Below are 12151 nucleotides of genomic sequence, written 5' to 3'. Positions count from 1 at the left end.
ATCTTTAATCCATGTAATGTGAGTTTTCATTTTGTATGTTTCAAAATCAAAAACATTTGAATGCCATGAAACGAATACGTAACTGGCCTGTGGAATTTGAATGCAGAGAGAAGAAGGGGGGAATCTGTGAAATTTCCTAGGGTTTAAAAGCTCCTGAAAATAAGAAGATAAGGGATTTAAAATAGTTGGTGTGCTCTGAGGTCCCCCTGTGTCTGCTTCTGTGGAGCTAAACATCACAGTGTAGGCCTTGGTAAGGGAAGTAATGACTCTGGCCCTTTTTGGTGACTTTCTTCCTTGATCTCAAGAAACCTTAGTCACAAGGTTTCTGTTTCTACAACGCCTTCTGTATACTCCTGTTACAACTGACCCCCAAATGTAGCATCCATCCAAGCTCTTCCTAAACTTCCTAAAAACAGGGCTGTTTCCTTACAACCTGACCATTCCTACAACTAAAGCCGGAACCTACCACAAACTCTGATAGAAGGCTGTAAGTTTCCTGCACCCCAGCACATCCCAGACAATTAACCTTGGACCATGCTGCTACCATAGAGCACATAATATCCATGCTTGCCTGGACGGCCAGCCCAATGTGATCTTTCTCATAACAAAGCGCAAATGTCTACCATTTCTTTCATAACCTCTCCCTCCCTCCCTCTCTCCCTCCCTCCTTTCCTCCCTCTCTCCTTCCCTCATTCCTCTTGTCTTCTCTCCTTGCCAAATACAAAAGAACAGAAGTAAGAAATTTAGGGAAAATGTTTTTTTTCCCCTAGACTTTAAGAATCAAATAGGCTTTATATTGAATGCATGTCAGTGAGGCTTTTCCTGGATTCTAGACTTCTGTGTGTGCTGGGTTTCTCTGCTCCTCAAATCCCTCTCCCCCTTTCACTGTCCAGCTTCCCTTTCCCAGGAAAAGCATCCTTGACCTACTGACCTAAGTACCCAGTTCTGTTTTCCTTAGCACCTTGCAGGTGCCCTCACATGGTACTTAACAAAGCTGACTTGGTTGCTTAATCACCTACACCACAGACTTTTCCATGATATCTATAAACCCTCCTTGTGCAGACACTGTGCCTAGCTTGCTCTGCACACTTAACCCCCAGAGGCCCAGCTCAGAACACATTCTAGGATAACATCTCTTTGAGTAAATCAATGGTATCTTTATAATAATGTTCATGGCCAAATTAACTTAGTTTGAGCCAAAAATGAATTTTGATTGACAGTTTTCAAGGCATGTTCTTTCTTATGTTCCTAGTGAGTAGGCAGCTTAAGGAAGAGAAAACATGAACTCTAAAGGAAACACTACAAAGCAAAGGCCAGAGCAAGTGGGGAGCAATGAAAAGTCCAGAGTTGGGGAGTCAGAATGTGAGCTTTGAGCCTCCAGGGAATCACTGTCTCTTTTCCAGTTGCCCTCAGAAGCATTCCATGGCAAACTTACCTGTGTTCTGGAACTCTGGGGAGATAATTTGAAAGTTCCCCAAGTTACAGGAGCTTGTGAATCAACAATGAAGTGCAAGTTATTGCTTAGAATCTGCTCCCCAAACACTCCCTGCTTCCGAGTAATGAGAAAGCAAACCAAACTTGTAATTTAAAAAAAACCATTGTCCAATGGTCAAACAGGTTTTCAACATAGAACATGGCTGGGGACATTTGGAGCTGTGTGAGCTAGAGCACATGGGATAGCTAGAATGAACATCCTAGGTACTGTTCTCTTCAACTGCCTTTAATAGCTCTGCCCTCCCTGTCCCCACACCCAACCCCTGCTGAAAGGATGCTATGCTTGCCCCAGTGTCCTCTTGGGCAGTGGCAGAAGTCATGCTGGAAATGCAAGGTCTCTAAGGTGGACAGATAAGCAACTTTCCTATGACTTACAGTCAAGATATCATATTGGCGGTGATCTGTAGGTGTCAAGTGTGCCTACAGACATGTGGGGAGTGTTTTCTTCTCGTGTTAGTGAAAAGCAGAGCAGTGTAGTACACAATGGCAAGCTCGGCTCCCCAGTGTCCAATTAGAAAGCATGATAAATGCTCGTAAGGTCTCTCCTCCCCCCAGTTCGTGGTGGATATAAGCTGACAATTCTCAGCGGAGTCCCGGTGAGTAGCGACCCGACTCCCCTCATACATCTGGCATGTATGAACACCTTAAATTGGAATTCCATTCTCATTAGTTCATGCTGTGTTCTGACTTGGCAGGTGTGTGTGCTCACAGCAGTGTGTGAGGGGAGATGTAAGGGGCGTGCTTTACCTTTCGTTTTCTCCATCAAAGTGCTCGTTTAATTTAATACCTACAAATAACTTAGGATGATGAAAGAGCATCGTGAGGAAAGAGGGACCGTGTAAGGAAGTTGTTACTAAGGTTAATTTGTATCCCACCTCTTTAGAGATTGCTGTTTCCTTCAGACAGATTCTAAAGTGGCTCTCTGGTGTTTGCTTGACAGTGACCCATGTTTAGAAGTGATTGCTACGACTCTCCAAACTTCTGTTTTTGTTCTGTTTGAAGGGAGTCCTAGAGACTATGTATAGGTGAATGCAAGATTAACCTGAACAAAATGTAGAGAAAAAGAAAATAGAGAGATACATATACAAGAATAAGAATTGCAGGTAACAGAAGAAGAGGGAACCAAGGAACAGACTGAAGATAATTCAGGAGACTATGGTATGACATCTGTCAAGGTCTGGGAATACAGTGATGCCTTAGTACTTGGAGGAGTATGTAATATATCCTGTCTGGGTAGAGGGATGCTGAAGATTAAACCAAAGACTCATCACATGCTAGACAAGCACTCCATCACTGAGCTACTTGCTCATTCCTCTCCCTCCCCCTTCACCTCAGTGCTTTCTTTAAGGACTCCACCTCCATACCGTGTCCAGGAACCCAGAGACAAGCTCCTAAAGAAAGAGTCTACTCCAGCTCTACCTTCAATGCCTCTCACAGTACTTTCATGTTGAATAGCATATGGGGAACACTAAGGAGAATTCTGCTGGGATGCACTCTAAAGACCAGAGGAGCCCATGCCAGCCTTTTCTGTTCATTCAGGAACCCAGTCTTCTTAGCCTGTGTATGCCAACGTTTTGCACTGCAAACTCTTCATAGGCAGCTTTATTCCTTTTAATTAAAAAGACAAGACTGCCAATTACTTAAACTTAATCCCCAAATGTAATTGTTACTTTGAAAGATTCTTTTTCCATAAAGCTCATACAAGAGTAATATTTCCATCAAATTAAAATTTAGTGGAAGCTTGGATTTTCAAAAAAAATATTTATTTTCAAATCCCAGCTGGCTGTAGAAATCAAAATAGCACAACAAGGCATAAGCAAAGGGAAGAGATCAGGAAAGGCTGGCCGGAGTCCGCAGATCCACACTAGAGGAATAAGAAAAGATGAGAGGAAAAGTCCCAGTACTCAGGATTTCCCTGCCTGGAAATTCATGCTGTAGGGCTTTTAGCCATTTTGCTTGAAGCTAAATGCAAATCCAGAGAGAAATAACACTGCAAAGCTGTTGTTGGACATTTCAGTAATGTGGTGGGTAAATTTCATATTGATTCGTGTTAGCGGATTTTAACAAGAATGGTTTAGGAAACAAATCAAGCAAAGAGTAGAAAGGTGGAGAGAGGTAAGATATGGACGTGAGGATAAGACCTCACTTGATACAGTTGGGCCTACACCATTCTGTGCCATTCAGTCTCTTACTGATGCCACGTGAAATAATGGTATGGCTAGTGTTGTCACTCACAAGTGAGGAAAATCAACAGGAAGACTGTTGCTCATTATCTGAAGGAGCCATAGGAGAATGTGTGCAGACTGAGCCTTAGTTGTTTTCTTGCGTGTTAACTGCTGCCAGTGGTAGTTCTGTGAGCTTGTTAGGTCATGGCTGCATAAGTCTTCTCAGGAGAAATAAGACCCTTATTTCTGTCAGCCAATCGGAAGGGAGAGATGTGTTTTAAAACTCCCTAGACATGATCTATATCTTTGACTGGGACAAATGGCACATTCTTTGGCTGGTTGACTTTGAAATACCATGATGAGGTAGTGTGCATGATGGCCGTCATTGAGAAGGGCCATACAATAGAGAAGGGTGCCATTTTGAGGCTCCTCTTTAAGATGTTTATTCTGGTATGAGTAAAAACGAAGACAAAATCTTTTTCTTTTTCTCTTGGCCTTGAAATAGTTTTATTTTTAAAAATTTTACCAGCATGGACATGGAAAACATGCTTGGGATTCGCAATCAACAAACTATAAGGAAGCCACACACACACGTCATGTGTACCTAATGCTTGTGTCCACATGACATAAACGTACCTCTCAGGAGAGTGGTTTTAAAAGCCACAGGAAGGGTGTGCAACTGAATATGATTATTTGAAATTCAATATGCTTTCTTTCTAGCGTTCTTCTTCATATAGTATTTAAAATACCACTTTGAGCTTGTAGGCATGAAAAATACAATTTCTTTCCCATTTCACAGTTGGAAAAACTGAATTACAGAGAACAATGCTAGTAATTACCCGTAATTAATAGAGGTGTGTATGCAAATCAGTCTGAATAAGTGTGTGAAATTAGATGTAGTGATGCTAGACAGCCCTGTTTCTGTGTTTTTTAAATGCTTTCATGTAAATCTCTGTGTTAGTCAGGCATACAAATATGACTTTCCAAAAATGTATGGATAATAAAGTGACTATTATGTATGTATGTATTGTAGTGTATAAAACAAATTAGATGAATCATTGCAACTTGTTAGATAGGTGCATATCTAATGAGCATTATGAATGCATACATAGTGTTGGTTAGTAATGCATTATATATATGGCCTAGGTTTAGCATGAGGTAGAGTGGATTTGGGTATACTTGGGTCATTAAAATGTGGGAAGTGTTAATTTCTGATGATTGTGGGGGTTAGTAAAGATAATACATACAAAAGACCTTAGAAGGAATTGGTAAATGAGAAACACACTAAACACATTAGATATTATTGTTATTCTTCATATTACCAGTGCTGCAGCAGATGAACCTGTTAGATTTAGGAGTTGATAGGGGCATCTCCTCCTTGATTTCCAGCATGATATATTCAGAAAATAAATGAAAACACGAGGTTTATCCAGGCATCTCTACAGCATGGGATATATGCAGGGTTTTTTTTTTCCCCTCCCATTTTCCCTTCTATTCTCTTTGAGCCTGATTTGAAGAACCCATTCCTGGGAAAACCAGGTAGGGGCAAGCGTATCTCTTTCTAGACCGTAGGTGGAGTCTGGCTGTTTAGATGCCAGATTTACCCATAAGGACACCAGTCTCCTTTGGGGCGAAAGCAAAATAGGGCAACTTCAAATTCGTGTAAACCTGGTTTATTTGCAGGTTGGATTGTACTTTTTTTTTTTAACTTTAATTTTGGGGAGTTTGTTTGTTTTCAGAGTGAGGTTTTCGATAGCCATGTTAATCATGCCAACCCAGCCATGTGCAATATGTTTTATCAATGGAAAAACAGGGACTGAATGGCAAGCAGCTGTGAGCAAACCCAGCATGATGCCTGAACCTGGAAGATAATCTCAGCATTTCCCAGATCTACTTGCCGCATGGGGTTAGTGATCAGAAAGGCTGTTCACTTGGGATAAACAATCAGATGGGAGACAAACAAATGAGACACAGTCATTCCTGTTCTTAATATATATATATATATATATATATATATATATATATATATATATATATATATATATATATATATATATATAATCTAGGCAGTGATTGAAGAAGGGTGGGCTGATAAAGCCCCGAGAGCAACATGCTCAAGGGAAATTTTGCTTAGAAGCTGTAAAGACAAAACAACGGTGGTTGTCCTAGGCCTCTCTTCTTGATTTTAACCTTTTAATACTGTTTTCTTTGCCTCAGACTGAACTCGTGCTTCTTCTCAGGGCGAGGGCATCTTCCAGCACAAGTTGGCTGAAGGGAGACACCACCAATGCCCAGGCTCACAGAAGCCCTTGGAAATGGCTCGAGCCAAACAGAGTGAGAAAAATTACCTCAGAAGTTTAGAGCTGACTCTTTCATCATTTTTACAATTCAGTGGGTTTTCTGCAGTGATATAGTTGAGGTATTTATGCAAATACATGCAATTCAGGACTTATTTCAGAATGAATAAATCTAAATTAAAATTAATGGGAAAATCCAACTATCAGAAACAAATCAAGGAAGCAACAATACTTATTTTCCATAGATATTAATAATTAATGATTAATATCCTAATTAATATATCTGTATATTAACTAGGGAAGAGGGAAGCACCCTGCTTTTGTTTTGTTTCATGTTTGGCCCAGAGGTAAGGGCACTGGAAAATTTCTAATTGGCCATAGGAAATAGACATTAATGTTTGGTATCATCAGTATACTGGTATCACTGCAGGCATGGCAGTGCATTCCCAGATGACCTGAGGGCCACTGGTGGTTAGGGACATGAGAGGATGAGAGGGGCGACCCTCTGATGTGAGGCACTAAGGAAGAAGTCATTGTAATGAAAAGTGTTTCTGCTAGATTATGGTTAGGGGATGAAGTTCTCCTTTCTATTGAAAAGGGCAGACAATGGCCTTTGTGACTTTCAAGTCACCTTGAGGAAATCAACTGGTCTAACATCCTTCAGGCCATTTGCCTCAAACAGCAAACACAAGACATAGTTAACACTGTGGAGGTAGAAGCTAAGAGTCCAAATAGATGAGGACAATATGTAATAGCTAATTAAATAAGGGAATCGCACACAATAGTGATGACCACAGTAAGACATGCTTTTAGAGGTGTTTGTATACTGAATTGTCACTCTACAGGCCTAGGCATTCTGTCATTGACTTTTCTTTCCATGGGGAAGTACATTTCATGTGGGAGGCCCTCTTGATTGGAAAGAGAAGGAGAAAGTGATTGGGTCCCTAGGGAGGTGGTGTCCTTGTAAAAGACAGGCGACTCAAGAGAACTGGAAATTCTCCAGTGACCTCTCACACCAGCTATCCCATGTCTCCATGAACAGCTTTTCAATCCCTGCTAGCAGAAGCCACACGTATTAGTAGAAGATGAACTATATTCTCTAAACACTATCTAAGAAAGCTAACTACAGTCTACATATAACGCAAAATCAAACGAGGGTCATTCTCCAATACACAGTTCAGTGTGTGGGAAGCCAAGTTCCATAAAATTCAACAAGGTCAGTCCCTCAGTGAGACTAGTGTTCGGCAGCTGTCCTCTGTGAACAGCGTCTGGCGTCACTTAGTTCAACCACAATGCATGATCAGATAAATATTTGAGTTTGTGGCTGCAGAACCGCTGTCACAGAGACACTCAGAGTCATCCTGATACTGTGCAAAGCTCATCTTGGACAGGGCATGACCCCTTTGCAAATGTAATCCACTGGGGCGTGTGTGTGTGTGTGTGTGTGTGTGTGTGTGGTGTGTGTGTGTGTGTGTGTGTTTTCCTTATCAAGATACATTTGCAGGATGCCAACATGATAAAATTGTGTCAATCTCTGTGGCAACACTAGAAGCTAAATGTCTTAAAATAATTGTGGCATGTCAGGAACTCAAGATGGAATATTTTCCACAAATGCTGCACTTCATGTCAAGTCTGAAAACCAGGCACACTTTAACAGTTTTATTTTTAGTGGCCAGGGTAAGGAACAGATTTCATTAATGCTTTAGGGAAGTTATTTTGTTCAACAGAGTTCTAAGTTTTATACCAAAATAGTCTAGACTGCTCTTAAAATTTATTAAGCTGTCTTGTCAGTCCTAGAAACCTTCTACTACTCATTGTAAATACAATTAAAGCAAGTTTGCATATATGTGAATGCATACATATGCAAAACATTGCATTATTGACACTCTAAAGATATCCTGCTCTGAATTTCAGGTTGGACAAGTTAATGAAACACGATCCATCTTCAAATTTATGAAACAGTAGCTTTCTTCCTATAATTCTGAGCACACTTTCCTTATAGTGTGTATGATCATCTTATTTAATTGGATTTATTTTTTTCCACACTAGGCCCTGCATGGCCTAGTTTCCATTTTTTTTTTTTCTCACGTCTTTGAGTGTTATTTGCGAATCACTTTTCTGGGATTTAATTTCAATGGTAGGTTGGTTTCATTTCAATTTTTTTGTATTATTTTAATTTTATTTGCCAATTTGCCTTTAAATACCCTTAAGCTAGAAAGTTGTGGCTGTGACTTTGCATCTAAATGTGATGTAGGAGGCAGAATTTAAATTGGATGTGTAGAGAGCTTTTGAAAAGAATACAGAGTGACTATTTTATAAATTGTTATTTGTGTTTTCAAAAGCATATATGTTTAAAAGGTAAAACACACAAGTTGGCCAAGAGTTTAGGAAAAGCAGTACTGTGTAATTGTGTTGTGTTTAGTCTTTGGGAAATGCATTTTATAAGCAGCACCAATGACTGTAGGTTCAGAGCCTATAAACATTGGTGTTTGGGGTGGCCAGCAGGATCTTTATGTGCAGTTTGTGGATGAGAGAGTTACAGCATACAGGCAGCTGTGTTCCCAATAAGGAAGCTCTTAGAGTCCTATAATGAATACAGATTGCAAATGCATTATGCCCTGTCTATCTAACTGACTGACTTGAAGGTAAGTCAGCGGCCCACCTGCTCCTCTCAACAGATTGTCTTGTTTTGCAGTGTTTGTGGGGAAAAGGTAACGTCTAGTAAATGTGAATTCTGAGAATGCGGTTTCCTTTCTTTTGTGTGTTTTGCATATTCCATGTTGGAGAATGACCCAGGCACAGAACTACGGTGATAAAAATCATACTGACCTTGAATGGGGTGGGGGACTGTGGGTAAAACGCGCTCTGAAGGGGAAAAATGGTAAACATCATGCAGTGTTTAAATACACACACATTCTCAAGGTTAATTGCTCAAACAATCACAGAACAGGAATTTCTATGCCTATAGAATCTTTTCTCCCATGTTGGTATTTATTTGTTCTTCCTGCTAAATATCAAAGACAAATATCTATGAAATTATAAATATAATTCCCCCCTTTTTTTTAGCAAGAGTAGAGAGCCAATACCAGTGGTAACCCTTCATATAGGGCCCTCTCCTCTGCTAGAAAACCCAAAACTAAGATGTCAAGATGTCATCTTTTTAGGGAGAGGGAGTAGAACAGATTACAGAAGTTATGAAATCTTTCTTGGTCCTGTTCTTGTCTTTGGTTCATGATAGATGGAACAATGGCAGCTATCAGCTATCTCCCTCAACCTATAGCTTTTTTTCACCTTTGTCCAAGCATCTGAGATATTTATTTTGGGAAACACTAACTCACCTTTTCTCTCCTGGGTTTTATTTACATAATAGTAATGTCAGAGGAAGAAGGCTCCCTGGTAATACGTTTCTTGGAACGATAAAGTTTTATCTTTAGTCCATCTCCTAACCCTACTTGATATAACTCAATCTCCTCTGAAGTTTGATTAACCAGTCAAACTTTGATGATATATCCTGTTAAGTAATAGCAAGTATTTTCGCTGGAACACTGGGGTCTAAAGTCTGTGAGTCTCTCACTCACACGGCCCCATACTTGGGCTTCTTCCTGTGAATTAAATATACTGATGGGATTTAGATTTTAGTGCATCTTCCACACTTCTCATTAATATTCTAGGTTTGACTCTAAACCCTTCCTGAGGCTCTTTCAGGTGGAAAAATGTGGTAGAGACAGGGCTCACTACTTGTCAACTCCTAACTCTATAGTGAAACACAATTAGTGTACCTTTCCACATCATTCTTTCCAGACGTTCATTGAAATAACGACACATGTCAAATGAAAAACCAATCAAAACCAAAGCACAGAGAGATAAGCACATTCAAGGTGGGTCTGCCTTCCATCTTGTACTGTACGGTCAGTAAGGAAAAGTTGCCTTGTCCTGGTCTCCAGGTCCTCCACATCTGGCCATTGAGAAAAGTTCCAGGCAACTTACTCAGTGTGCTCTCTAGCTTGGCTGAAAGTTGCAGGTTAAATATGAAAACTTCCTCCGTGCATTAAGACGTAACAGGTCAATAATCTTCAGAGAGCAATCGTGTCTTAGTTATACAAGTGCCAAGCAGAAAAACAAAATGATTTAAACCTTCACTGTGTATTTGCTACTTAGTTTCCAGCTTTGAAAATAAATAGCTGAACTGCTTTCAGCATTTATGTAGCAGTCGGAGACCACTGTCCCATACTATACTCTCTCTGCTGTATTTTATTTTATTATTACTATTATTATTCAGAGTGTTTAAGTGACTTAGCTTAACATTTTCCCATCACACTGTTCACAGCTGGATCAATGCACTCTGCCCTGATTTTCACAAGAGCATTTCTATTGCTGAACCCCGCTACCTTCTCTCCACGGCCTTTACAACTGCTTCCCAGCTTGTGATCACCAGCTCAGCCCCACCAGGTTCTCATCATTTTAAGCTTATCACAGCTCATTAGTTAGTCTTGTTTCTTCATTCTATCCTGTTGGCTTATCTGTCCTTAGATGCTTTCTCATTCCTGATTTTTTTTATCCTCATTCTTCCCACTGTCATCCCTACTAGTGTTTTAAAGTTTACAGTAGGATTTATGGACTCCCTTAAGAATGAGCTGAACAGTGAAGTAGATACCAATAGAAAAAAAAAAAGAAAATTTCAAACTATTGGTTTCCCCAAACAGAAAAGGGTAGGCGTCTTAGTGCTGCTTTGTGTTTCTACCTTGGATTTGGATGCTCGAGGTCAAAGCAGTTCAGCAGCTGAGTGGGAGATCTTAGGGATAGATCATACTGTTGACCCTAGAAGGTCAGGCTGTGGCTTTTTGCACGGTCCTTAACTCTGGATTTAGCTTTTCTGCTGTAAGACTCTGATGGATATCACAAGAAAAAACTAAATGGGTCCTAATGTTTCACAAGGAAGCTCTTTGAATTGACTGCACCAGAAAAACAAAAGCTGGGATGGAGGGGAAGGTATTTATATCAAAGGAATTTGCTAGCTCAGATTTTATTTTATTATGAATATTACACAAATCTTCCTGGAACTCAGCACTTTTGACGCCCAATTTTTGAAATAAAAAATAATCCACATGCCCACTTGCTTCCTTGTGTCCCCACAGAGAGTCCTTGAAGGAGTTAGTGTCTATTTTTTTATACTGTGTGGGGTTAGAGCTCAATCATAGCATGTTTTATTATGAGGCATCTGTAAGAATTCGGTGAAGGAGTCTCCTAAGTATTAACTACCTCCAAAAAGTGGTGTGCTGTCAACACCAAACTCCTAAAATAGTAACTTAGAATGTTTTCTGAAGAATCAGGGGAGACCCTCATTATGAAGATTCACTGTAGGACTGCTTGGGCAGTTTAAAAAAATCTAGTCAATTACAAGTTTATAAGTTAATGATCACTTTAAAAGTAAAATGAAAAAGTACCCCCTGAACAATGGTGCATAATGGGCCAGTATAGATGTCTTTGTAATTTTATCCTTTTATCTTCAATGGTCTTGATACCTTAACAATCCTCATATTTCTCTGGACTGATCAACAGAACTTTCCTTTAATGTGGAAACAAGCCACTCACCTGGAATGAGTGAGTGAGACACTCAACATTTCAAAGATTCAAGTCCCTTGTCTAAGGATCAGTGGACCCAGGCCGATGGGAGTTAGGGGGCACGGGGGTGGGACATGGAAGAAGAAGAAGAAGAAGAAGAAGAAGAAGAAGAAGAAGAAGAAGAAGAAGAAGAAGAAGAAGAAGAAGAAGAAGAAGAAGAAGAAGAAGAAGAAGAAGAGGAAGGGCTTTTCACTGTGAAGGGAAAGAACAGTGATGGGCTAGAAGAAAGGCTTCATGACATGAAGAGGAAGAAATTGGATGTTTTGTCACCTCCAGATCACAAGCTGAAGCTCCTGACATACCTTTTTGTCTATATAAATAAATAACATGTTGGTCTAGAAACTGGCCTCTGGAAATGTCTGGCTCAAACTGATATCTCAAACTCTGCTTGTATACCCCTTCGTTTCACTAATTCCGTCATTGCCGTGCAGTAGGGAACCATGAGAACATAGTGAAGCTATCCTGATGGTTACATGTCAAGCATGTGAAGCAAGCACTTTACATAAGCCTCACTTGGGAAGAATTAATAACACACAAACCATTGCCCTTATTTTCCCTCCCTGTCTGTTCTGC

The 12151-nt window shown here is 40.1% G+C and overlaps 1 protein-coding gene across 3 annotated transcripts in view; it reads right to left on the bottom strand.

Moving 5' to 3' along the window:
• Positions 1-12151, bottom strand: part of Lsamp (limbic system associated membrane protein) — a 620698-nt gene that overhangs the window by 23074 nt on the left and 585473 nt on the right. For 2 of the 3 annotated variants that reach the window (XM_052740699.1, XM_052740700.1), the window contains exon 7: positions 8786-8821. The exons of the other annotated variant lie outside the window; for it this stretch is intronic. In XM_052740699.1, the coding sequence (XP_052596659.1) occupies positions 8786-8821 (36 nt within the window). The remainder of the gene's footprint in view (positions 1-8785; positions 8822-12151) is intronic. 3 annotated transcript variants of the gene reach the window in all.

Source organism: Peromyscus californicus, unplaced genomic scaffold, assembly GCF_007827085.1.
Source record: "Peromyscus californicus insignis strain IS unplaced genomic scaffold, ASM782708v3 Scaffold_16__1_contigs__length_79575227, whole genome shotgun sequence".
Lineage (NCBI taxonomy): Eukaryota > Metazoa > Chordata > Mammalia > Rodentia > Cricetidae > Peromyscus > Peromyscus californicus.
The sequence above is the reverse complement of the archived record's forward strand: the minus strand, read 5'-3'. Positions and strand labels throughout refer to the sequence as shown.